The sequence below is a fragment of the Eublepharis macularius genome, chromosome 15, assembly GCF_028583425.1.
Source record: "Eublepharis macularius isolate TG4126 chromosome 15, MPM_Emac_v1.0, whole genome shotgun sequence".
Lineage (NCBI taxonomy): Eukaryota > Metazoa > Chordata > Lepidosauria > Squamata > Eublepharidae > Eublepharis > Eublepharis macularius.
Genome location: NC_072804.1, coordinates 30,723,757 through 30,749,468, shown reverse-complemented (window position 1 = coordinate 30,749,468; position 25,712 = coordinate 30,723,757). Strand labels below are relative to the sequence as shown.

Below are 25,712 nucleotides of genomic sequence, written 5' to 3'. Positions count from 1 at the left end.
CAGTAATCGGTTTGACAGTTTGGTGATATGTTCACAGGTGTTCAGGTTGTTCCGCTATATTCCTTATTAACCCTAAAGCACAATGCTGTAGCACGGTGGTTAAGTGGTTCAGCTGCAAATCAGCACTCTACTGGTTCGAATCCCACTACTGCCATGAGCTCAGTAGGTGGCTTTGGGTCAGCCCCTCCTCTCAGCCCCAGCTCCCCAGCTGTATTGTGGGGATAATAACACTAACTTGTTCACCGCTCTGGGTGAGGCACTAATCTGTCTAGAAGAGCAGTATATAAGCGCAGTTATTGTTGTTGTTGTTGTTGTTGTTGTTGTGCACAAGCATTCTTAAACAGCACAGTTGAGTTCTACTACCCCCTCATTCTTGCTGCTCCACTGGCAATTTCTTAGAGATACATCAGTCACCAATCATATAAAACTAATAATCAATAAATGCTATTTTTCAGTAAAATCCTACCCTTGGTTGTTTGTCTAAGCAGTCCTTAGGAATGCTAATGGCCACCGATCTTTGTGAATTAGCAATGTCTTTCCACATTTTCCGTTTTTGGAAAACCAATACTAAGCAGCTCAGTGGCATTCACAGTTGCTTCGCATGAACTAATCAGCCAGAGTGATGAGTTTACATCTGATTTCCACCTTCAAACACGGTAAGTTTGACAGTCATATCTGTTCATGGCAAAATCAGCAGCATCTGTAGTGAGGAAAAGGGCTTTCTTGCGGAACTGGACCAAGGAATCTTGGCATCCCAGCGTAACACGGCACACCTATCCCCTCCCGAGATGAGCAGGCAGTAGCTTGAGCGAAAGAGAGGACGCCAACCTCCTCCTGAACTGTAGATGAGTGGCAGGCACTGGATGCCGGCTACAAGTCACTGGCAACCTCCTTCTTGCAGCTCCCTAAGCGGGCAGTTTGGTAGCTTGGGCAGAGAACTGGTCCTACTTCTGGGGTACAATGATGGGTCTGTGGTCTTTTGCTGCCCTATAGACATGAGAAATCCACCTGCCCCCCCACCCTCATACACGTGCCTTAGCAAGCACGATTGCACAGAAGCATAGCAGAATAAATGAGCAAGAGATTCCGTGAGATGCAGTTTCTTTATCTTTAGTTTTAGCTTCAAGTATCATCCCACTGTATTCCAGATAAATTAATTAATTTATTCTTTAATCACCTTTCTAGACCGCCCTCCCCGTCAGATGGGCTCAGGGCGGTTTAACAACAGCTTAAAACAGTAAAAACATTATAAAAACATTAAAACATCGTATCAAAACATCATAATCTCATCTAAATACTATTAACTGGCCTCCTTTATAACAGACTAGAAGAGGTCCATCTACAAGCTAGTTTCTGGTGGGCAGCCCTTTTGGGCTGCAACAGAAGACCAAGATTTGAGTCCAGTAGCGCCTTAAAGCCCAATATGATTTCCAGGGTATAAGCTTTCAAGACTCAACCTCCCTTCATTATGTGACAAAGGGAGGTATGGCTTTCAAAAGCTTATAATCTGGAAATCTTGTTGGTCTTTAATGTGCTACTGGACTCAATTCTTGCTTTTCTATGAGTTAAAGGGAAATTGGGAAAAAAGAGGCAAGGTAAGCAGCTCCCAAATATTCTTTTCCAAGTCATAGCAGAGGCAGAGATTCCCCTGGGACTTTGGCACCCCAGGAAAGCTAGTTCTCCAGTCACCACCCAATGAGGAGGCACAATGAGGGTGCCTCCCAGCGATCAATCGCATGGGAGGTGTCTGGCACCCCTTCTTGGACAATACCGCAGAAGTCTGGCTTGGATCCAGGCAGCTGTGCCTCAGGCCCAGGAGGTGATGGGTGTACCTTACCTGGGGCCACAGATTAACCTTGAACCAGCTCCGCACTCCAAGATGCAGGCCCATTTGACATCCCAAGGGCCAGGCTAACCATGGAGGTAAACTTTTCTCTAGCTAGGGCTCCTGTGCCTTCAACAGTTTTAGAATAGGCAGGCATTATGGTTTCCAACTCACCAGGAAGAAGACTCTGTCCCTTTAGCAAGAGACTGAAATGCAGAAGTCAGTAACTAAAAGTTTTTCATGGCATGGACTTATCCCAGCCACATGCACATAAGAGAGTCAAGTTCTAAAGCTGCGTGATTTGAGTCCAGTGGCAACTTAGAGACCAATAAGTTTTTCAGAGTGTAAGCTTTCAAGAATCGGAGCTCCCTTCTTCAGACATGAGTAGGAATGGAGATCACTGAGCCTTTATATCCCAGCCAACGAATATAAAAGCTCAGCGATCTCAGGGTTTGAGTTCAGTGTTGGTGCCACTGAACTCAAACCCTGCTGCTCTACTGCAGACCAACACAGCTACCCATCCAAGTTCCAAAGTTGGTAGCCACAACAGGGGAAAGGGTAACCTGAGACTCGCTACTATCTCATCCTCCAGTCTACAGTGTGAGGATAACAGGACTGGTCTACCTTACAAGGATGCAGTGGACAGTACTGCGATAATGCATATGAAGTGTTTTGAACAACTTCAGAAACTACATAAATACTAACTATACTTGTTATTTCCTGAATGCTAAAATATACATCTGCAAAAGAAAGAAGGGAAGAACAATATAAACATTTCTATTATTAGTGGCAGGATCAAAAAGCTGCGATTTGTGTAATATGAAGGGGACGCAGGAAATCAAGGAAATTTTCAGATCTCTTGCTCTGTTACCATGAGAACTAGAAACTTGGAGCTGTCATTCTTAGGATCTAGAGTATTAAGGAGGCCTGTCTGATTTTTAGCTCAAAAGCAAGCTTCTACAGGGCTTGTCCATGTTAAGAACCAGGGTGGTGTAGTGGTTTGAGTGGAGGATTCGGATATGGGAGACCAAGGTTCAAATCCCCATTCTGGCAGAGAAGCTTACTGGGTGACCTTTGGCCAGTCTCTTTTTCTCTCATGGCCTAACCTACCTCACAGGGCGGTTGTTGTGAGCATAAAGTAAAAGCAGGAAGAAGTTGTAAGCCACTTACCATCCCCATTGTGGGGAAAAACAGGGTATAAATTATCTAAATAAATCAATACATTGCACACAAATGTTTTTCATAGGGCCACTGCAAACAACGGGTGTTGACTTGTGCATGCAAAGTAACCATTGTGCACCAAAAATGTCACAACTTTGTGAAAGAAACATGCAGCGCTTTTCCAGTACAGCAGAGTTCACATATGCACTGGCCAGACACTGAGGGAAGAGAAGCCCAGCAATGCACAGACATGCATAAACCACCAAGCAACCACGCAAGGTTTCCAAAACCTTTGTTAACAGGGTGCGGCTGTAGTAGTCTCTTGCTGCAGCCTTCAAATGCCAGTTGCAAAATTTCAGACCATAAGAAGTTGGCGGGGGGGGGGACCTACTTTTGGTGTACAAAGAGCCCCACACCAAGTTGGGTCAGCCACAACCTCAAACCAACAGAAACTCATCCAATTAGAAAAACTATTCCCACATACGGCGAGTCATCAGCCTATCGCCACAGATCTTTAATTTCCGTCCTGTGTCGAAATACACAAGAGGAGTGGGGATGAATCACACAGTTTGAATTCGGGCTACATTAGCAATGATGCTTAGTAAGCCAGTGTGGTGCAGGGTCGAGAGCTGGGTAAAGAATGAATAGTTTCTGGGGGACCAGTGATGGGACTGCCATTGGTTGGGATGTTTGCAAAAGAGGCTGGGGGAGGTCAATCTCATTCTACACCAACTGGACACTTCCTGAACATGAGTGCATGCTCAGAATCATTCAAGGCAAGAAGCCATGGGGAGGGGGGCAGGGAGACAGAGGAAACAATCTGGAAATCCCACCTCCCCCGAAAAAAGAAACCTCTCCTTCCAGCAATCTCCACGTTCTTATAGGCTTGCTCAAGATACCGCTCCCCACCCCCCCACCCCCATCCCCTTCCATGGATCCTGGCCCATGCTCAGGGCCAAGCAGGCTTTTCCCCTTCCCCTTTTCCCATGCTGTTAGTTTGCAAACTAAACATCTTCCCAAATGCATCTGGTGGTGCCGCACCTGGTGGTGGCATCAGCTGCTCCCCACCGTACCCCAATTTACTATTAGAGATGGTGGTAAATTAGTTATCGCTTTAGGGTATATACTCTTTCTTTGCAAACTGAACACACATCAGTGGATCCCATGGATGGGATGGATCCCGTGAAGCTTTTCTGCAAGTGGAAGTATGAGCAATTTTTGCCCAATCTTTTTGGAAAACCTCCAACACCTCCCTTATGCGATTCCGGGGGGGCTCCCATCTCACAGAAGCAGCATTTGGAGGAGACCATTGTCCTGCAGTGGGAGGAGGAGATTCAGGGAAACGAAACTCTGCTGATGGAAATCCTTCCATCATGGTAAATTGTTGGTGGGATCCAAGCTACATATTCCAGTGAAAAGGTGATCATGTAAAGAGTGGCCTCATAATTTGGGAATCCTACTGTGACTTCATTCTCTTCCAAGGTGTGGGGGCTCTTTGTCACCATGCTGATCCTTTGAAGACTCTCAGTAACTTCAGAGGGTCAGGATGTGGCAGCAGGATTGTTGGTTGGTGTAGATTCCAGCTGATACACCCTACCTGTCTTACAACACCAGACTCTTATTAGTTTCCAGGAATGATTCCAAGCCCTGGGTTTTGCCTGTAAAGTCTTGAATGGTCTGGGACTGGGATAGACACCACTTGCTCCTCTATGAACCTGCCCTCCACCTAAGATCTTTTCTGTTCTCAGACTCGTGTGCCACCTTCGCAGGGCAGAAGGGGTTGCAAAACAGCTTCCTCTGCAACTGGCTTCCACAACACCTCTGTTGTGTGACAGTGATGGTTGCATGAGTCTCCTGGAGCATGACCACAGCACTGCCCAAGTTAGTATTCAACTGGCAGTGTCCTTTGGGTGCTGTATTGGAGGTGTTCGCTAGAAGTGGGCATGAACTGGGAAAATGGCAGTTTGTTGTGGATCGTGGTTCGTTGCATTTCATGAAACATGAACCGGCATGAAATTGCCCGGTTTGTGAACCGGTTCGTTTGATTTGTGAATACAGCACTTCCGGGGCAGCAGAAGGTCTGCAGAAAGCCCATCCCCCCCATTGCCTAGGAAACTGATTGATTGGTGCCAGGCTGTCTGCAGTGACAAAACAAAAAATGAACCAAACGAACCAGCCTAAAAATCATAGCGGTTCGTCACGGTTCATCAAAAATGCACTCTGACGAACCGCCAGTCTGTGAACCAACGAACTTTCGTTCATATTTCGGTTCTTGCTCATCTCTAGTGTTCGTACAAGAGCCCTTGAACACATTGCCAATGCAAAGGTTAGCCACAGATCTTGGTGCCACCAAACTTAGCCACATCTTAATGATAAAAAGGACATCCACAACAAACATGAATTAACTCAAGGACACACACATTGACCATCCACATTTTACAAACAAAGATGCCACTTACTTCTTGGCTCCCGGGGTCCATCGACAGTCACTTTAATGGCTCGATGATAGGTTGCGACTTGGGTGGGGTTAGTAAAAACTGTGATGGTCAACGTAAAGCTTTTGCCTAGAGAGAGAGAAAAAAAGATTAGAGAAAATCATCCATGAGCCAGAGAAGTATGAGGGGAAAGCACCCACAAGCCAAAGTTGTGAGCAAACAGAGATGGAAGCTGCCACTTTGAAAGCAAAGCTTAATTTAACCAGCAGCTTCTCAAGACTGGTCTCTATCACTACTCCTCCTTAAACAGATGCCCGGATAGAAGGACTCAAGATTACTGGAGTGAAATAGCCAGAGAGAGTAAAATTAACAGTCTGAAACTAAAGAAAGAGGCTCTTGGACAAGCTGGCAGTTAAAAGGATCAGGTAGTAGGTGTTGCGAAAGACCTCTAACGGAGGCCCTGTAGAGTCACTGACAGTCGGAGTAGACAAGACTGACCTTAATAGACCAAGAGGCTGACTCAGCTGCATATTTTCATATTCATGGGGAGGGACTGTGGCTCAGTGGTAGTGCATCTGCTTTGCATGGAGAAGGCCCCAGGTTCAATTTCTAGAATCCCCAGTTAAAAGGATGAAGAAGTAGGTGATAGGAGAAGACCTCTTCCTGAGACGCTGGACAGATACTGACTAGTGGTTAAGTGAGAATCAGCACTCTACTGGTTCGAATACCACGACTGCCATGAGCTCAGTAGGTGGCCTTGGGTCAGCCATTACTCTCAGCCCCAGCTCCCCAGCTGTACTGTGAGGATAATAACACTAACTTGTTTACCGCTCTGGGTGAGGCACTAATTTGTCTAGAAGAGCAGTATATAAGTGAAGTTGTTGTTACCATCATCAGTAAAGTGGACAAGACTGACCTTGATAGACCAATGGCCTGATTCAACCTTGGCTCCGTTGTAAAGCACCCCGCCTTGCACGCAGAAGACACTGAATTCAATCGCTGTCAAAGGATCAGGGCAGGCATTGAACAAGACCACCCCTCCACCCAAGACCCCAAACAGTCGCTGCCCCCCACAGCAGAAAAACCAAGTGTATGGGGAGGAACTAGGGGTGGGACCTGGCAAAGAGAGCTTCATATGCTCAAGCTGACAATATAATGTACTGCCACATGCTGATGGCATGCAGTTGATATGTGTGAACCCAGTTTGCATGCAAGGTCCCCACATGCACCCAGGAGGAATCCTGGCTAGTTAATTAACTCCAGCTGCCCATAATGTACAAAAGGAGGCACGTGGGTTACCCAGAGTTCGTTTTTCTCTCACTAGCCAGGTCTCTAAACCGGGGTTAAGCTCTGGATTAGAATCCCGGTTACTAGAGGATGGCGGGTAACTAACTTCAGTCCACTCACATACTCTGTATTTTTATGTCGTAGACAGCTACGATTGGTTTATAATTGAGATTCCTTCACCGAAAACCATGTGAGGGAAAGGAGCGAGGTGTGAATGCAAACCTGTGTGCATTTTAATGTAACCGGTTATGCTTGCTGTCTAAATGCAGCTGCTGGGACCAGGTAGTAAATTAACACACGACATAATGCGCAGAACCTCAAGACCACTAGAAACAACATTCAGGAACGCTGCTCCTGCAAGTGTGACAATTGAGAGGGCAAAAGGGGCGAACATGCTGCATTCAGGGTATCCCTGTGTTAAAAACTCCCCGCCAGAGGGAACCCAAGGAGAAGACTTCAAGTCCTGCCTTCTCTCAGATATCCTATTTTTCCAAGTGCTTGGATGTTTTTTATATAACAGTCAAATGTTTGCATTCAGAAGTGGTATAATCCAAAGAGGGCCAATACATATGATTGGACCAGGAGGGGAAGAGTATGATGTGTGTTCGTAGTTGCCTGTATTCTACTCAGCAAAGTTCCTCCAGTCTAAAGAGCCTTTCCTCAGACTTGTGGCCCTTTCACAGGGGGTGGGGTAGGGTGAGTGCCCCTCCTTATGTTCATCCCTACAAATGCCAGAGCAAAATACCCCTCGGAGTTCTTAACACTACTGTGGAAACTTCCATTACAATCTGCACTGCCAAAACTTTAAGCATACTGAGAGAATTACAGCAAAGGGAATGCTATTGTTTTGCTTCAGTGGAAAGGGTGAGGACCGTCTGTGGGCTTTTGCTTAGCGTAACAACTCAAGATGTTGAAAACCAAGAACACAGTCCACGTCATGTCTTTTATTAGGTCCAACCCAAACGACAGGTAACAGTGTGCAAGCTTTCAAGTTCTCCAGAACTCTTCAGCGAGGTTTTATTTATTTATTTGCTTATCCTCGCAACAACCCTGAGAAGTAGGTGAGGCTGAGATTGTGTGACTGGCCCAAGGTCACCTAGTGAGCTTCCATGACTCAGAGGGGGATTCAAACTTGGGCCTAAACTCCACTGGCAGGAAGAGGCTTGTCCTCAGCTGGCAATCCTCAGTAGCAAAATGGGGGCAGAGGCTTCATAATTGGCATAGTCAACACTGTGACATCACTTCTGGTTTTCTGTACCTCCCCCCGCCCCCGGAAATTCAGTTGATAGCCAGTTTGATGTAGTGGTTAAGAGCAACGGGACTCTAATCTGGAGAACTGGGTTTGATTCCCCATTCCTCCGTTTGAAGCCAGCTGGGTGACCTTGGGTCAGTCACAGCTTCTCAGAGCTCTTTCAACCCCACCCTCCTCACAGGGTGAGGAGGGTGATTGTTGTGGTGGGGATAATAATGATATACTTTGTAAACTGCTCTGAGTGGGTGTTAAGTTGTCTTGAAGGGTGGTATATAAATTGCATATTGTTGTTGTTGATGATGATCCAGTATCCCTGAAATCCAGGTAATATTTTTCAAATTCGCTTGGACAAGATCAGAGAATTCTGGATTTATCCTGCCATTATTTCCCCTATGAGGGAAAATATCCAGGTGGCTTGACTTTTCAAGCAAACTCCGCCAAATTTGCTGGGAACCTACTCCTGACTGTCCACTAAAGACACACACACCCCAAGTTTCAGGAAGACTGGACCCCAACATCCAATTCTATACATCCCTGAACAAGGTGCCCTCAGCCACTCTCCATTATTTCCTATGGTGGAAAAAAATGCCAAGCTGACTCACTTGGCAGCCCAAAATTAGGGGCCAGGGCCACAGACGTACACTGTGTCCTGGCCCAGGTAAGACTGGGAGAAGGCCCAGTCTCTGACAACAACCAACGCCCCCCCCCCCCCCGCTGCCATTTTGCTTTTGCTGCCACAAGGAGCCTGGACAGGTGGGTCGGAGGTTGCTTGCCCAAGAACTGGGGGCTACTTTACTACCAGACATGCTACCAGGCCTGGATTTAGACATGTTTGACGCCCTAAATTATTCTAGTTTAAGAAACCCCATAGGATTGCCAAAAAAAATGTGTAAAATGTAAAATACTGTAACTATTTTGCATTTGGAGGGCCCTCATAATCAGATGGTGTAAACTGTAGTTTACTTAGCTTATGTGAAAATCCAGTTCTCCACCCTACTCTTAGGCTTGCCATTTGCACATCAGCTGTAGGTAATCCCCCTTTGGCCACAATCATCCACTCTTGATAAACTGAGGAGCAGGAGAAAAAAATGCTGGAAAATGGCCTCTATAGTGTCCCTCTAGGAATTTCCCCATGTCAGTACCACAGAGATTAAGGCAAATTCCTAGAGGGTCACTTGGAAGCCACATCACATCTGAGAACTCCACCCTTTGCCCTCAAAATCTTCATAGGTGGGCACCTGACAAGACTAGGTGACCATGAGACAATATTTATGTGCTTGATTTAGTACTTCTTTAAAAATCCTGCCTTTCCCTCATGTTATCCTCAAAATCCTCACAATAACGCTGTGCGGTAGGTTAGGCTGCCTGAGACAGAATGACTGGTGTAAAGTCCCTCAGTGAACTTTAAAGTAAGCAGAGGATTCGGGCTTTGCTAGGCCTAACCTAATATGCTAATCACTACACAACACCAGCTGTTAGCATTGCGATGAGCCATTTCAAGTACTCCCATGGCAGATAGCATAATTTTGCAAGAGCATCCCCTTGAGAAAAGGGGGCAGGGTGTCTTGTGTGCCCCTATTTTGTTGAAGTGAGATTCTGGCAAAATAGTCATGCTTCATTCCCTCAAAATGGCATGTGACCAATATCTGTTGCAACTCACCACAGATGCTTTTCTTTTTTTGCTTTGGGTTTAGAAAGTGAGGCCAGATAAGGCCTAGGGGACCACCATTTGCCAGGCACTAACATAATTTCATTTACCTCACAAATTGGCACAATAGTCCTGCAGTTTGCCAGGCACTAACATGATTTCATTTACGTCACACATTGGTACAACAGTCCTGCAGTTTGCCAGACACTAACATGATTTCATTTACCTCACACATTGGTACAACAGTCCTGCAGTTTGCCAGGCACTAACACATATTCATTTACCTCATTGGTACATTGGTACAACAGTTCTACAGAAGGCAGGCTAGCATCGCCATTTCTATATGAGTGGCCAAGACCGTAGTTTGCATTGGACCACTTGAGTGAATTCATGGCTGCAGCTAGACTCCTTTGCAGAGACTTCATCTTGGCCATGATGCCACCAGAATCCTTCCATTTGCGCAGCTGCAGAAGTTTCTGGAGTTGCATCAGACACAAAGGACTTCATATGATACAGAGAACATTTTCTGCTCTCAAGAGAAGTAGGTAACATGAGCTCCTAGACCACACTCACTGCCTTCCAGAAGAAGCAACAGAATGTGGAAACTGAGAACTTAGAAGGGAACGGAAGAGCCTTGAAGACTCAGTTTTCCAGCCACAAAACCACAAATTTCTATATGGACCAGATATAATCAATTGCTAGTAGACCAGGACAGATGGTACTGCCAGACCAGCTGGCTACTGATCACGGCAGAACAGACACCATCTTGGCCAGCATCTGTGACAGCTGGCTCAAGTACCCCGTTTTGTCTCAACAACGTGCAGGAGCAGATACTACAGTGTCCGACATTTCCCAAGGAACATAGCAGCATCCTGCCACATTTCATCACCAGGCCTTAATTTAATCTGAGTTAGGATTTGCCTCGACCTTGCTTTGAACAACTATGACTCAGCGATGGATTGTGCAAAACAAGGGAGCCTCTGAGCATGAGCAGAGTGTTGCTTCTCCCATTTATTAAAATGTTTTATACCCTGCATTCCTTTCCGGAGCCCAAGGCAGCTTCCAACAGCCTGCCCAAAGGCAGTTAACAACTTAAAAACACTCACAACGTTGCTTAATTATACTACATAACACAACTAAAATAAAATCCTAATCACAAATCAGATCCACAGAAAGGCCTCAAACACAACTGTGCTTCCGTTTATAAAAAGGCACCCCAAAATTAAGAAACCAAGAGCCAAAACACACGTTAAGAAAAACCTAGGTTCAGCACGTGTTCTCTTACCTCAAGGTTTGCCGGGATCTGTAGGAGTCCTGGAAGCTTAAAGTAGGCATCCTGGAAGCTTAAAGATCTGTAGGGGTCCTGGAAGCTTAAAGTCCTGGAAGCTTAAAGGATCTGCAAGCGTCCTGGAAGCTTAAAGGCGTCCTGGAAGCTTAAAGCTTAAAATACAGGCGCCTGTATTTCTCTTTCCCTTTTTGCTGCTCTGTAAATGCTAAACTTTAAGCTTCCAGGACGCCTACAGATCCCAGCAAACCTTGAGGTAAGAGAACACGTGCTGAACCTAGGTATTTCTTAACGTGTGTTGAAAGAAGAGCTTCAGGGCTTGAGGCCCATCAGTACTCTTTAGAACTCAACCACTGCATTTGGGTTCTTTGCATAACAGATTTCACATCTCCCCCCTCACTGTATCATCCTTGGTACCAGGCCTTGTTCTCCTATGTCTTTCTTCAGGTGAACCTTCCCCTAGCATCCCCACAACTGAAACAATATTGTATTTTCTGCTGATCTGCTGCAGAAAAAAAAATGAAGGACATAAAAAAATGCAAACTGGAAGGGGGAGAAGGAACCTTGCTCCTTAACGCTGCAGGTTTCCCATATGCTAGCAGATTTCTCAAACGTACAAATCTCCCTTCCCCCTCCTCAGAATCAAGAAAACACACAATTTTTTAAATGATGTATTTATTCAGGTTTTTATTCCCTACTTTCCTCCCCAGGGGGGACCCAAAGTGGCTTTCAACACGGCTCTCCTTTCTTTCACTTTACTCTTACCACAACCGCTTTGTCCGTCCTCACACAACCACCCTGTGAGGTAAGTCAGGCTGAGAGACAGCAACTGGCCCAGGGTCAGCCAGCTTGGCAGATGGAGGCTTGGAATCTGGGTTTCCCAGACCTTCATCTGAAACTTTACCGACTATATCATAATGTTTAAAAGGGTGGCGGGGGGTGGGGGGAGAGAACCCTGCTATTAAAAACTGGCACAGCAATAATCAAGCCCAGTTAACCCTCAGCATTCTCCTTTTCTTACTTAGGGGCAGAATACAAACATGGCAACACCCCCGACCCCCCCACACTCACAATCTGTAGTGGTGCAGTTCACCTTACCACCTCCCTATGCTGGTCGGTATAGTGGTTAGAGGGTGGAGGCCATTCTAAGGAACCCTAGGTTCAAAGCCCTGTTCAGCCACAGGCTTGCCAGCAGGCCTGGAAATAAAAGTCCCACCCCTTGAATAAAGGCTTGGCATGTGAAAATGGGCAGTTGAAGCTTTTCACAGCATGGACATGAACAGCCTCGTATAGTGAAGAACACCCGTTAAGCCTCTGTTAAAGGGACAGGGCATTTTTCTCCAGGCCTGTAGGCAGCCCTTCAAAGCTCAGTAGATAAGTCTTTGCTAGTTGTACACTCTTAGTCTTAAGTACCTTGCAAGGTTGTTGTGCAAACAGTATTTAAGAAGGAAGAACCGTATATGCTGCCCTGATCTCTTTAGAAGAAAGGTAAGAAAAAAAATAATAGCTGGACAAGGGTTCTAGATGCTGGCTCTAAGGATCTCTCTTTGCAGAAATCTATCTTCTGCACACAATCATTTTACCGTTACAAAATGATAATTTTTTAGCGCACAGAATTTGGACCTCTCAGCATGAGATTTTACACCTAAAGACAAAGCCCTTTCTGCCGACTCTCACAGGCTTTGTCTGAAGTGGAAACCCAATCCCTGACATTTCCCAAGGACTCCAGACTACCGTAATTTCTTAGCCCAGACATGGAGACCCAAGTCGGAGGGGGGGGAGGGTCGTAATGAATTCAAGAGTCAAGTTCAGATTGAGCTGCATTCAGTTTGAAAATTGGTGGAAGGAGGATGGAAAAAGAGGAGGGGGAAAGGAGGAGACTTCGGCGAATAATTGAGTACAGAAATGAAAGCTTTAATTCATAAAAGCAAAACATTTTCCATTCATCAACCTGCAAGCAGTTAAGTGGGTGGGGGGGGGGGAGACTGAAAGAAAAGCCTGCAACTCAGGGCAGGAGCCAACAGGAAAAGCGGAAATGTCTGAAAGAATGTAAACTATTTAGGTTTCATTGAGAGCAACAAGTAAACAGTTATTACACGCAAATCGTTCTTAAGATCACTCGGCCTTAATGCCGAGGAGTCAAAAAAGGAAGAAGATCTCTTCCACCGTTTGCCATGTCCACATTCAAAGTGCTGGGAGGAACAGCCTGGCGCATGGACCTACAGCAGAAGCAGCATGCAAACCCCACACAGATGTTGCAGAGAGAGTGCACCCCCCTCCCATCAGCTGCACCCATTGTGAATGAAATGTTCGGAAAAATGTAAAACTTGCTTTAACCCTTATCTAAGAACATATGTAGCATCCTGCTGAATCAGACCAGTGCCCCGCCTAGCCTAGCTTCTTGTTTCACACAATGGTCAAGCAGTTGCCCTAGAAGGCCAGCAAACAGGGCATGGAGGCCTCCTCCTCCTCCTGGTGTTCCTTCCCAGCACTGATATTCAAAGGACGACTGCCTCTGGACCAGGAGGTTCTCTGTAGTCATCTCGGCTAGCAGCTACTGATGGACCTCTCCCCCAAGAATCGACCTAATCCCCTTTTAAAGTAATCACTATGGGTCACTTTAAACGTTAGTTCTTTTACAAATTCTCCACGGAGACAACCCATGCTCCGCGCAGTCACACAGCAGCTCTAGGGATTGGCTTGTATATATAAAAAAGGAGAGCACAAATAAGCTCGGAAAACTGCTGCCCAGGGGGAGGGGGGAGATCCTGCCTTTCTCCCAAGCTTTTTTCCCCATGCAAAAACAGTGCAGAGGGGAAACCGTTTCCCCTTTTCTGCTGCTCATGTGGAGTTATTGTTTGCATGAGCCGCGTCAGAAATGGGAAAACTCTCCTCCCCCTGCACTGTTTTTTCATGGGGAAAAAAGCTTGGGAGAAAGGCAGGCGCTCTCCCTCCCTCCGCAGTAGCTTTTTGGGTCCATTTGCACTCTCCTTTTTTTAAATAGAAGCCATTCCCTGGAGCTGCGGTATGACTGTGCAGAGCATGAGTAGGCTCTGTGGCGAACTCATAAAAGAAGTAACATGTAGAGTGACCCTAAGTTCACGGACAGTGAATTCAATTCCTTAGTTACTCATTGAGGCAAAAAGTGTTTTCCTTTTGACCATCCCAGATCAATTTCCTATCAACTCGATGGGGTGCCCATGAGTCCTAATATTACATGCAAAAAGGAAAAAAGCTTCCTCTATCTACTTCCTCCATCATTTTATAAATCTCTGTCTCTTCAAAGTCCCTAACCTCTAATATGGCTACAAATTTTTTTTTTTTATAAAATTTTTTATTGGAATTAGAAATATTTGGTCATTTATAACAATCAAAATACTCTAATATTCCAGTTCTAACCCCCTCCCTTCCCCCCCCCCCGTTTGTTGACTTCCAACAGTTTTCCAACCCTTTGTCTATTCTTCCCCTACTCATTTCAACTTATTTTGTCAATTAAACATATACTTTCACACTCTTCTAAGCTAATCTATTATAACACAGTGATAAGTCAGTTTCCCTTCACTTATCAACTAACTGATATATTCCTGGCATATTATTCAATAGTAATAATACTGGTAATATTCTCAATATCCTGTACTCTAACTTATTCATTCTAAACAATTTATCCCTCCCTATACATAACTTGAGTACTCATAAGTGATGAATATATTTATAAGTCAACCAATTTAACTTATACTCTATATGTTACTCTTTACTTCCTCTTATATCTCTTATCTTTATAACATAAAGTCAATCAATTTGACTCATATTCTACACATTTCTAAATATAACTATAAACACAATATACATTCAACATAAGTCAATCAATTTAACCTATATTCTATATGCTACTTCTCATTCCCTCCCTTCTTGTATTCATGAATTTTAATTCTGTTAATTCTCAATTACACCCCTATCTGCCAGCAACATAATTAATTAATTAATTTCTATTCTTATATATCACATAATAACTATTACTCAATACTGTATAGAATAATCAAATAGAATAATTGCTTAGTAATTCTTCTTTAACTCTCCTCCCCCCGGTATAGTCACTTCTCTCTTCTTTTGTTTTTCTTCAATAATTTTCAAACTGCCACAGTTCTCCTCCCACCTCCCATTTTTTCACCAAATATTGTTTCAGCTTCTCCCAATCTGTGTTAATATGGCTACAAATTTACTGAAGATGCTTTATGCTGAGTTTATGCTTTATGGTCTGTCTAGCTCAGATTGGCTGAGACTTTCAAGATAAGGGTGTGAGTTTTTCAAGATACTTGAGATAGCAGGGATGTAACTTAAAACCTTCTATATTCAAAAAGGCCTTTTTTCTCAGCTAAGAGTATTGTAGGAAAGGGTTCCCAAATATTTCAGTAATGAGTTAGAAACCATAGATTTCACCGTTATGTTGCCTTACATATTATCTGTTGCTTTAAATATCCTACCTGTGCTTTATGTTGTTCACTGTAAGTCCTAGAATTGCTTATGTTCTGTTTCAGCAATTCCTCAACCCCATACTGGATCCTTGCTAATACCATATCTTCATAAACTTATATTCTTTTACCCCCATGACTTTGTTTATGGAAATGTTCTTGAAACTCTATGGAAATGCCTGACCTTGTCCTTGCCACTAATTGTACTAATCTCACACTATGTAATCTGCCTTGAGTCTCAGTGAGAAAGGCGGACTATAAATAACATAAATAAATATGCAAAGCAGGTGCTGAACCACTGAGTTATAACACTTTCCTAAAATATATGCGTTTCCAAGTCCAGCATAGCAAATTCTTGGGGAGAGTGGAGTATAATTCCACAGCACCCACCCTTCAAAGCAGTCATTTTCTCCAGGGGAACGGATGTCTGTCATCTGGAGATCAGTTGTAATTCTGGGAGATCACTTGGCCCTACCTGGAGGACGGCAACCATAGTTCAGTCAGCCCATTGGTCCATCCTGCCCAGTACCAAACTGACACAGCTCTCCAAAATCTCAAGGGAGGAAAGAGGCCTTCTCCTTAAGATCCTCCTACTTTTTGCTGCTAAGGAATAAAACTGGGGGCCTTTGCTGCACAAAACATGGGCATATCATTGAGAGATGGCTCCTCTCCTAAGGCCAGTTTGTATGAGTGAATGCCACACAGGAAGCCTTGAAGATTCATCTGAGCCATCAACTCCCATTTACTGTGCTTGCTGTAAAGCTGTTGCAAGGACAACAATTCTCAAACTGTGTCGAGAGAAGGACTGAAATGAACCTTGAAAACAGCCACTATGTTGGATGCATTCACCTCTCCGTCTCCTTTGCAGTGAGGGCCGATGTTTTATTTATTTATTTAGATGGTTGTACCCCGATTTTCACCCACAGTGGCTCCACACACCATTCTCCCCTCCACCATTTGATTCTGATGACAACACCTCTGTGAGGTGGGTGAGGCTGAACGTGTGCAATTGGTCCAAGGTCACCCAGAGAACTTCCATGGCAGAGTCAGGGATTCAAGGACGGGTCTCCTAGATCCAAGTCTGACACTCAAATTACTAAACTACTCTGGTTCTCCTGCAGCATTGATTCCCCCTCTGCAAGAATATGGTCATATAATGCCAAGGGAGGAATACAGATAACCTGGCATTTCCTAAAAATGAAAGAGGAAGTGGGGGGATTCCAGAAGCATCATCATTGCCCAGAATTCTTACTTCCACTCCTAGCCGTGACTTAGAGTGTGACTACAAGTGACTTTCTTCACGTGGAGAACACTAGATTTTTCTCGCCAGGTTACCTGAGAAGTGAAGTCCGAGTGGTCCTTCCCTTCTCTGTTAGAATCGCTGCCTGAAGAGCCACAAGAGGGCTTCGTTTGGGGGCGGGCAGCTGCTACTTTCTCCAAGGGCGTCCTGCAGGCTGCCTGCTCCCAGGGAGCTGCTCTGGAGAAAGCAGCCGCGAGCAGCTCCCCAGGAGCAGGCAGCCTGCAGGACGCCCTGGGAGAAAGTAGCAGCTGCCCGCCCCCAAACGAAGCCCTCTTGTGGCTCTTCAGGCAGCGATTCTAACAGAGAAGGGAAGGACCAGTCGGACTTCACTTCCCAGGTAATCTGGTGAGAAAAATCTAGTGTTCTCCACGTGAAGAAAGTCACGTGTAGCTTTGCTCTTAGACAAAGGTAGTGAATATGACACATGACGCTACCCTATGCCGAATCACAGCATTGGTCTATCAAAATCAGTAGGGTCTACTCAGCCTGGCGACAGCTCTCCAGGGTCTCAGTTAAAGATCTTTCACATCCTGTGTGACCTGATCCTTTACTTGAGATGCCATAGAATGAACCTTTGCCATGGACACTCACTGGGTGACCTGGGCCAGTCACACTTTCTCATCCTAACCTATTTCATGGGAGAGGAGAACATGGAGAAAGGGAGAACCCTGCTCTACACAGCTCTGAGTCCCCACTGGGGAGAAAAGCGGAGCGTAAATATCTGAATGAATAAAAAATACAATACATTTGAAAATGGATCATGCCCAGCTTCACTCTGAAACCTTTGTTCACCTCCAGTCTTACCTCGGCCGCTCCGTCCCACAAAGCGCAGGTCATTGAATCGGGCCACTTGGTTTTTCATAACAGCAGAGGCGTTCCGGAGTTCAGCGGAATAGTTCTCATCGTTGCCGGCCATGACCGTTACCACAGTCCCATCTGGCACATCTCCAAGGGCTACCACCTAGAAATGGACAGTGGGAACAAGCAAGAGGTGGGGGGAGCAGGGTTTTATTAGGTTATAACCACTTAGGGACAGTCTGTGACTTTGGGGCTGGGAATGTAGCGTGGCACTCAGGGACGCTAATGAACATGGAGCGTAACTTGTGGGAAATTCAAGACTCTGTCACAAATCCTGTGGCTTTCTTGCCTGGGAGTAATAATCCCTGCTGATCTTGGCAAGATGTACCATTGAGAAATAAGGGAGGATCAAGATAATTTGGGAACAGGCCATCAGAAAATGAACTGGACACGAGTATAAGCATTACAGCAACACATCTTAAGTTTTGAAATATATTTTATATGTTAGGGTCTGGTCTGTAAGGTCACTGGAGATTATCAGAGATTGGGAAATCCTCTCCAATAAAACCACGTGAATTCTTTTAGAACTCTGTAAGTTCTGCTGGGCTTCAGCAGGCAAGCTGCTGTTTTCTTTAACTAAAACTCAACGCTCTATACCATTTTGGTTTTATTTTCCTGCTTGAGTTTAAGGAGACATTAAGGTCTGTGTGTATCCCGGGAGCACATAAAGACCCTTCCTTGCCTGTGCAGGGCTTGGTGTTGATGCTTATTTGATGGGGAGGGGCGGCACGCTGTGTTTTTATTAGCTATTATTAATTATTAGAGTTTCTGACCAGTTCGAGAGTGTTTGGTTGATTATCTCCTTGAAATATATCTTTGCACCACCAAAATCACAAGGTTCATTTTTTTCAAAGCTGGAGGAAGTGTGGGATTATTTGGGTCACAATCTAGCCCAAGTTAAGCATTAGAAGAACCTCACACCTATAATGCAATCCTGAACAGAATTACACCCTTCTAAATCCTTTGGGGTTCATGTACTTAGAAAGGTGTCACTCTGCTTAGGACTGGACTCTTAACCCTGTTGGTTTCAACTGGGGAATAAAACACACATTTTATTTATTTATTTCATTGGGCAATAGGGTGTTAGAAATGGGACTATTTATTCTCAGCTTTTCTATTTTTTTAAAAAAATCGCTTTCCTGGTGAAGTTAGCAGGACTTTAAAAGCACTTCTGGTTTAATTGTTGCCAGTTACTATTACAAACAGCGATATGATTGTTCAGTTTCTTTTTAAAGTTCCCTGGTAGAATCACATACACAAAAAACATAGAAGACTTTCAAACTAAACCTTTAATCAACAGTCCCAGCAATGAAAATTGGCTCCTGCAGATTATTGAATGGATGAGATTTAGACAGAGAACTTCCACTTTCCATTCATCTCCATGTTTGGCACATGATGAAGACGTTGATTCAGTGGTGCTCGCTTACATGGAAGTCAGTCCCACTGAATTCAGTGGAAGTTATTTCTGAATAAACACGCATGGGGTTGTATTGCACATCTCTCCCACTGAAATCCATATGGTTGAAGGATGTAACTTGGGCTGAATAACATCTTTTCTAGTATCAGTTTAATTCATCCACCTATTAAACCATCCCTAAATTGGGATGGTGCCCTATTTGGCACTGACACGGGTAGGTTTCTATGAGACAAAAATGGGTGGATTTTAAAGTGAGACTTTGAGATAGTTGATGTCCCTCCATTTCCTTTTTATTGAGAGAGTAATATGAAAAAAGATGGAGTTCTCCAGTTGGGGATGAGATGCAATTGACTTACTGAGAGGAAGGAAATTCTACCTCTGGTGTTTTAGGCTGTGATCCTAAGAATATTTTCCAGCCTCATTGAATAAAATAGGACTTACTTCTGAGCTGCCCTGCTTTCTCCCTTGCAGTGCCATCTTAAGAAGCCCTGCTTAGAATCCTACTCGGGTCTTACTCCCAAAAAAGCATTCTTAGGATTGCACTGCTAATCTTATAAGAGTTGCTTCTTTTGAGCCTAAGCCCCAAGAGGACAGTGCAGTGCAGTGCAGTGGTTAAAGACCTTGGCTGGTTTAAAATCCCTGCTTGGGTCGCAAAGATCATTGGGTGACCTTGAACCAGGCATTTCTTTTCAGCCTAACCTAATGCATAGAGTTGCTGTGGGAAAAAAAGGGCTCGCCCGAGCTTCCTCTGGCCTCCTCAGAGGAAGGATAGGATATGAAAAAATTAACTCTTCTGTGTTACAAGATCAGGACTGTTATCTTGAAAAGAGGGACGGTGCAAGACCAAATTTATGCGAGCCATTTAAAGTGCCTCCTGTCCCATTGCAATAGATATGTGAATCATCAGAAGGGCAATTCTGGGCCCAATTTAAACATTAAGTTGGCAGGGGAGAAGAATTTACCCACGTGACTCTGCATGTACTGAACTCATTGAAAATGGGCCACAGCGCATGCTAAATGGCTTCTCATGCCTCGTTAGCATGCAAGCGTTCTGCAGCCTGTGGCATGTACACCACACTGGGAAGGGTCCTAATGTGGCATTTGTAGCTAGCTACTCTACCTGCCCAATTAATTGTGATGCCAGTAAACAAAAAGCAGTGACCTCTGTGAGCTTGCATGTGCCCAGCATTACTTTGACTCTGCAGGGCTGCACATGTCATGTCAGCACATCAGTGCAACACCTGCCTGGGCTGGCATGCTTCAAGGAGCACGTAAAGGCAGATGAGACCCCAGTTTAAACAAGACAAACTGGGCACACAGAACATTGCAGGATAAGCCTTAACCTGCCAGAATCATGTTTAAATTGGGACTTAAGCATGTATATATACATGTGGAAAAACAGAAAGGCGGCGTTAAACGTGCTTGCACCATGTCTCTAAATCAACTGACAGTCCTACTGGAAGGGTGACATGCTGTCGCATTCCAGCCTCCCTGCACTTTAAAAGGTAGGTGTGATTTCAGTTTTACTCTCAGAACAAGGTAGTGGGTGGGAGAAGAAGATTTATATAGGTGAGGAAAAAGCTCCTTTACGCCTCTTCCATGATAGATGGCCCAGACAAGTGTCTGCTTTGGGGTTTTCATATATCCTTAATTGGACGGAGGCTGTTTTGAATAAACACCTGTTGGGCAAAGCAAGCAGCTCGCTTGTGGCGAAAGAATGCCTCCATTCCCATGTAGAAGAGTGAGTCGAACAAGAACAAAAATAAGTACTATCATCCCAGCTCCCACTTATAACCAGAGGAAGATCTCTGTGTAACTTGGGAAACTTGCAATGCCACATTTCAAACACAGTCACAATCCAGCCCAAAGGGAAGCAACAGACGATCACTCTGAAATCAACAAAACCCAAAAGGGGACTCTTTGTGGGGGCTGAACTGTGGGGGTGCCATCTTTGTGAAATTGGTTCTAATTTATGTCAAACATCTCCAGGCACCGTGGTGGACTGGAAGCCAGAGTGGTGTAGGAGTCCGAGTGTTTGACCTGGGTTCAGATCTGCATTCTGCCATGAAGTTCATTGGGTGGCCATGGCCCAGTCACTGTCTCTCAGCCCAGCCTACCTCACAGGGTTTTGGTAAGACAGAATCCTTGTGCAAAGGGCAGAATCAAAGTCACATAATAAATATTTGTATCATTTTGCCTTTACTGAACAAATTACACGCTAAAGCACTTAAGCCTTACAGCTCTTATATTTACAGAGTTCACAAATATTTTACCATCTCCATTTTTAAAATTACATTTCTTTATCCTGCCCTTCATTCAAGGAGCTCAGTCTCCCCTCCTTCATTCACTCCTCACCTCTCCCCTGTAAGGTAGGCTAGACTGAGTGTGTGACTGACCCAAGGTCCCCCCAAGAGTTTCCATAGCAGAGGAGGTGGGCATTTAAACCTGGGCCTCAGATATACGGGGAATCAAAAGAAGATTTGAATGTCTTATGCCAGAATTGTTGTTGTTGTTGTTGTTGTTGTTGTTATTTAAGAAACCATTATTGTTTCATGTATATGTGTGTATGTGAGAATAATTGCAGTTGTGTTTGCAGAAGCAGAATTCCCAGAAGCCCAATGGCCCTCTGCCGACAGATGGATTTCCACTCTGCAAGCATCACTTCAAGTGAGTTCTGACTCACCAAAGATTCTGCTGGCATAAATTTTGTTCATCTTTAAGGTGCCACTGGATTGTTTTATTGTGTAGGAGCAGAATCAGATCAAAAAAAGTAATCATTATAATTGTTTTAATTAAGCGATGCTGCAATAGAGTTTTTCCCAACCTTAAAAAAAAAATCACAGCAAGTATTTAACACTCAATGCTATTTAAAAAAAATCTGTTTCTGCTTCCAAAGTACAACCAATGGCCTCTTTCTAAGCCAGCAAATGGAACAAATCTGTTTGGGACTAGAGTTTGATCTAGCCACCGTCATTTGGGTGTATTGTCTTGCTTAGCTGAAATTTATGCATGTTTACTCAGAAGTGCCACTGAGCTCAGTAGGGTTTAACCACAGGTCCACATGAGCAGGGACTTAGGCCTCTTTCTAACAAAATAATTTTTTAAAAGCTTAAAAAGCAAGAGCACGTTTTCTTCCCTGGCGTAGATAGGCCCCCACCCCACCCCACCACACACCCCATGCATTTCTCCTTTGCCTGGAATCCGTTTCTCTGAAGAAGCCCCATTGGGGGAAAATTTGAAATTACTATCATCAACCAAATAAAGGCTGAACTGATTGGTTTTCTAACTACCTAGATTAGTATGGTAACTTCACAACCTTTCATAGCATTTTGCAATAACGAGAAATCATATATTACTTTGATGAGTGCCAAGCCAACTCTCTTTCCTTGCACTGCTAATTCACAATCAGTTTCCTCCCCACCCCCAAATCAGGAAACAAAAACATCTCTACACTTTTTCTCTTTAGCTCACTGAAATGAATGGGATTCTTCAGGTAGTTATGGGTAGGGACTAGGTTTGCCAAAAGGCCTGGAGAAAACCTTCCCACCCATTTCATAGAGGTTTAATGTGTAAAAATGGACTGCTGAAGTTTTTGGTGTTGTAGAGATCACAGCACCTATTAAGTGTCTATGAAAGCGGCAAGAAGGTTTTCTCCAGGCCTGTTGGCAACTCTAGTAGGGCCCAGCCTGCAAGCATAGGCAGCCACTCGGCTCCCGTAAGGAACTGGGGAGGGTGGGGGGAACACTGTATCGCCTTCAGAGGGTCATTCCAGTTCCTTCCCATTTCCTCTTCCCCCTGCCTAAAGGGACAACAGCCAGCTGATTCCTGAAATACGGCCAGGGATCTATTCCAGTCGGCTGGCTTAGGGTTCTCTCCTTTAAACCTGGTCACAGATCCCCAAGGAGTGGAGACCGAAATGCTGCGGTTTTGTTAATCTCCCTAAGCGATGACAGATCGGTTTGCTAATTCCCCAGCGCCTTTGGTGCTGGGGCGGGTTTTTTTAGCTGCCACTTCTGCTTTCGTCCCCCTCTCTTTGCTGGCTGTTCGGCATCCCTGAAACCGTTAAGTGTCCCATCCCTTTGATGCCCCCCCTCCACCAAACTGCACTAGGATCCTGCCCGATCTCACCATTTCTCCCATTGATTCCAACAGGCAAGGGAACAGCGTTCCGGGCGAGAATTCCCAGGACTTTCCTGGAATCTGATGCAGATTCATCTTGCCCTCAAGTTTTAGATCTTCGGGGGAGGGGGTCGGGTGGCAATCGGGGGTCGGGGCAATCCTATGCAGAGTTCCTCCAGCCTAAAGCCACTGAAATCCATGGATTTAGACGGGAGTAACTCTGCATAAGACGGCGCCGTTCGTCCATCGCAGCAGAACGAGCAAATAAATTCAAAACGAAATCGGGTTGAAAGGGTTTCCTTTGGGCTGGATCGCGGACTGCAAACTCTTAAGGGCAGGAACCTGACTTCGACACATCCGCGGGCCTTTAAAGATGCCAGATGGCTGCCTTTTGTTTCGCCAACGAGAAAGGCGCGGCCGGATCCGGCCCAAGCGCTTTGGGGCACTCGGCAGTCCTACTTTTCCTTGAGCCAGCCTTAGGGCAGGTAGCAAATATAATCACAAGGAAACGCTTACTTAGAAGTAAGACCCACTTTGTTCAGTGGGACTTGCTCTCCGGTAAATTAGCCCAAGATCCTCAGGAAGGGTGTTTTAAGGGGATGTTAAAAGGGCTTGATTTTAATTGGATTGGGGATCGTAAACTCTTAGGGGCGTCTGACGGTTTTGCAAAACATATTATTATTATTATTATTATTATTATTATTATTATTATTATTATGACCTCATTTACTTAGAAGTAAACCCTACAGCTTTCAACGAGGGTGGCGCCCTTTGCATTCTCAGCTTAAGAGTTCGATTTCTGTTGCAAATCAAAGTCGAAAACTGATTTTACCCGGAAGAGATTTTTTTAAAAATTAAAATGCAAGATCAAAATAGAGAGATCTTTTTAATCTCAGAGAAGCCCGAGATAAAATTAAATTAAAACGATATATAGCTTGGGCGGGATTAATAGCAGTTTATTAAAATAAGAAAGGAAAGAGAATCGAGTTGATGAGATACAGCCGAGTCGCTCGGCTTCATGGCTGGAGATTGCATCTGAGTTTTTCAAAAATCCCAGCTCGTTAATTAGCCTCAACTCCCTTTAAACTTCAAACGTTTCCTGAGCACTCCTAACTGAATGAAATAATCAGAGAAGAAGCGAGAACTGCCCCCGGGGGGGAAGCAACACGGCTGTTCCCAAAGCAGCGCAGCCGCCCAGATCCCCGGGGGGAGAAGCGGCAGGGCCGCCTCCCCGGGTGGGAAGCGAAGCCAGGCCGCCGAAGGAGGGTCCTGCGCCCCCCTCCAAGCCAGGGGTCTCCAGCTCTGCCCACAAACGCGGGGAGAAAAATCCACTTCTCTGAGCTGCCCCTTCCCCGTCCCGCCCTAAAAGCTCCACGGACTCCAGTCCCGAGGAGGAACCGAACCGCTCTTTAAAGAGCGACCCGCTTTGAAACCTAACCCGGGTGGGATCGCACAAACGCTGCAAATCCTATGCGGCGTGTGCCTGCCGTCCGAACCCGTTGATTTCAATTAGACAGCAGTAACTCTGCAAACGCGGGCCGGTGTCGCGGGGCTTCCTTCTGAATGGACCCGCAGGAGGGCCGCTTCTGGTCTCCCGAGGGGCGTCGGAGGAATTCTCTCTTCGCTGCAGTTCTGGACTCGAATCCAGAAGGCGAAGCGGCACCCCCGGCAGACGGGCCACGGGTATTCCCAAAGTCGCCACCACCAGCGACCCCTAAGCCGAGCGACAGCCCGCTAAACCCGCTGACTTCAAGGGGCCTGGGAGGGCCGCGCTCCGCGGAGGAGGGCCCGAGACTGCAACGCCGGGCAGCGCAGCTCGCTTTCAAAAAGGCGTTTCGCTTGAGTATGAAACGTTGGGTCGGCTTAGGCGGGCAGCCACGATGGTCTGCGGCAGAACGGCAGGCCTGGAGTCCCTGCAAATTGGGTGGCTCTCCAGACTTAACACGGGGTCCGAATCCCGCTGGCGGTTTGGGGCTTGCGGCCTGAGCCCGAGATCCCCCCACGCCTCGGGCAAGAGCCGGGGAAGGGGCGCCAGGCTCGCTCCCGAGAACCCCGAAGCTTGGGTCCCGCCGCGGGCCCGAGAGGGGGACGTGCCTTGGGAAACCAGCGGAGCGGGCTCGGCTACAAAGCAGGGATTCGCTGGGACGGAGCCGGGCACGGGGAGGCGGCGAGGGCAGGGCAAGGCTCGGGCTGGGGGTGGCAGAGAAGCAGGGCCCGCCAAGGAGGGGAGGGGGGTCTTCACTCCTCCGTCGGGGCAGAAATCTCGGGCAGCTTCGAGGCGGCGGTGCCGGAGCTCCCAGGGAAGGCCAGGAAGGGGCTTCCCTCGCTGGGCCGCCCGCTCGTTCTCGCCCGCGTCCCTTCCCTGCCTCTCCTGCGCAAACCCAACTCGGAGCAGCGCCAGTGAGGCGGGCACACCGCTGCTTGAGCCCCGCTGGCTGCGGATCTGGGCGGCTTTCCCTGTTGCTCTGGAGCTCCCACACCGCAGGCTGATTCCGCACACGTTGGATAACGCACTTGCAACGCACTCTATCAATGGTTGAGGTGGATTTTTTGTTCAGCACACAACAAAATCTGTTCCAAATGATCTATAAAGAGGATGGAAGAGCATTATCCAAGGTGTGCGGAATCACTCGCCGGGAGAGCCCGAGCCCAAAGC

At 45.9% G+C, this 25,712-nt stretch overlaps 1 protein-coding gene across 1 annotated transcript in view; it reads right to left on the bottom strand.

The window, feature by feature from the left end:
• Window positions 1-25,712, bottom strand: part of RUNX3 (RUNX family transcription factor 3) — an 83,406-nt gene that overhangs the window by 56,668 nt on the left and 1,026 nt on the right. Inside the window, exons 2-3 of the mRNA XM_054999456.1 lie at window positions 17,467-17,623; window positions 5,446-5,550 (exon numbers count right to left, since the gene is read on the bottom strand). Coding sequence (XP_054855431.1) covers window positions 5,446-5,550; window positions 17,467-17,623 — 262 coding nt within the window. The remainder of the gene's footprint in view (window positions 1-5,445; window positions 5,551-17,466; window positions 17,624-25,712) is intronic.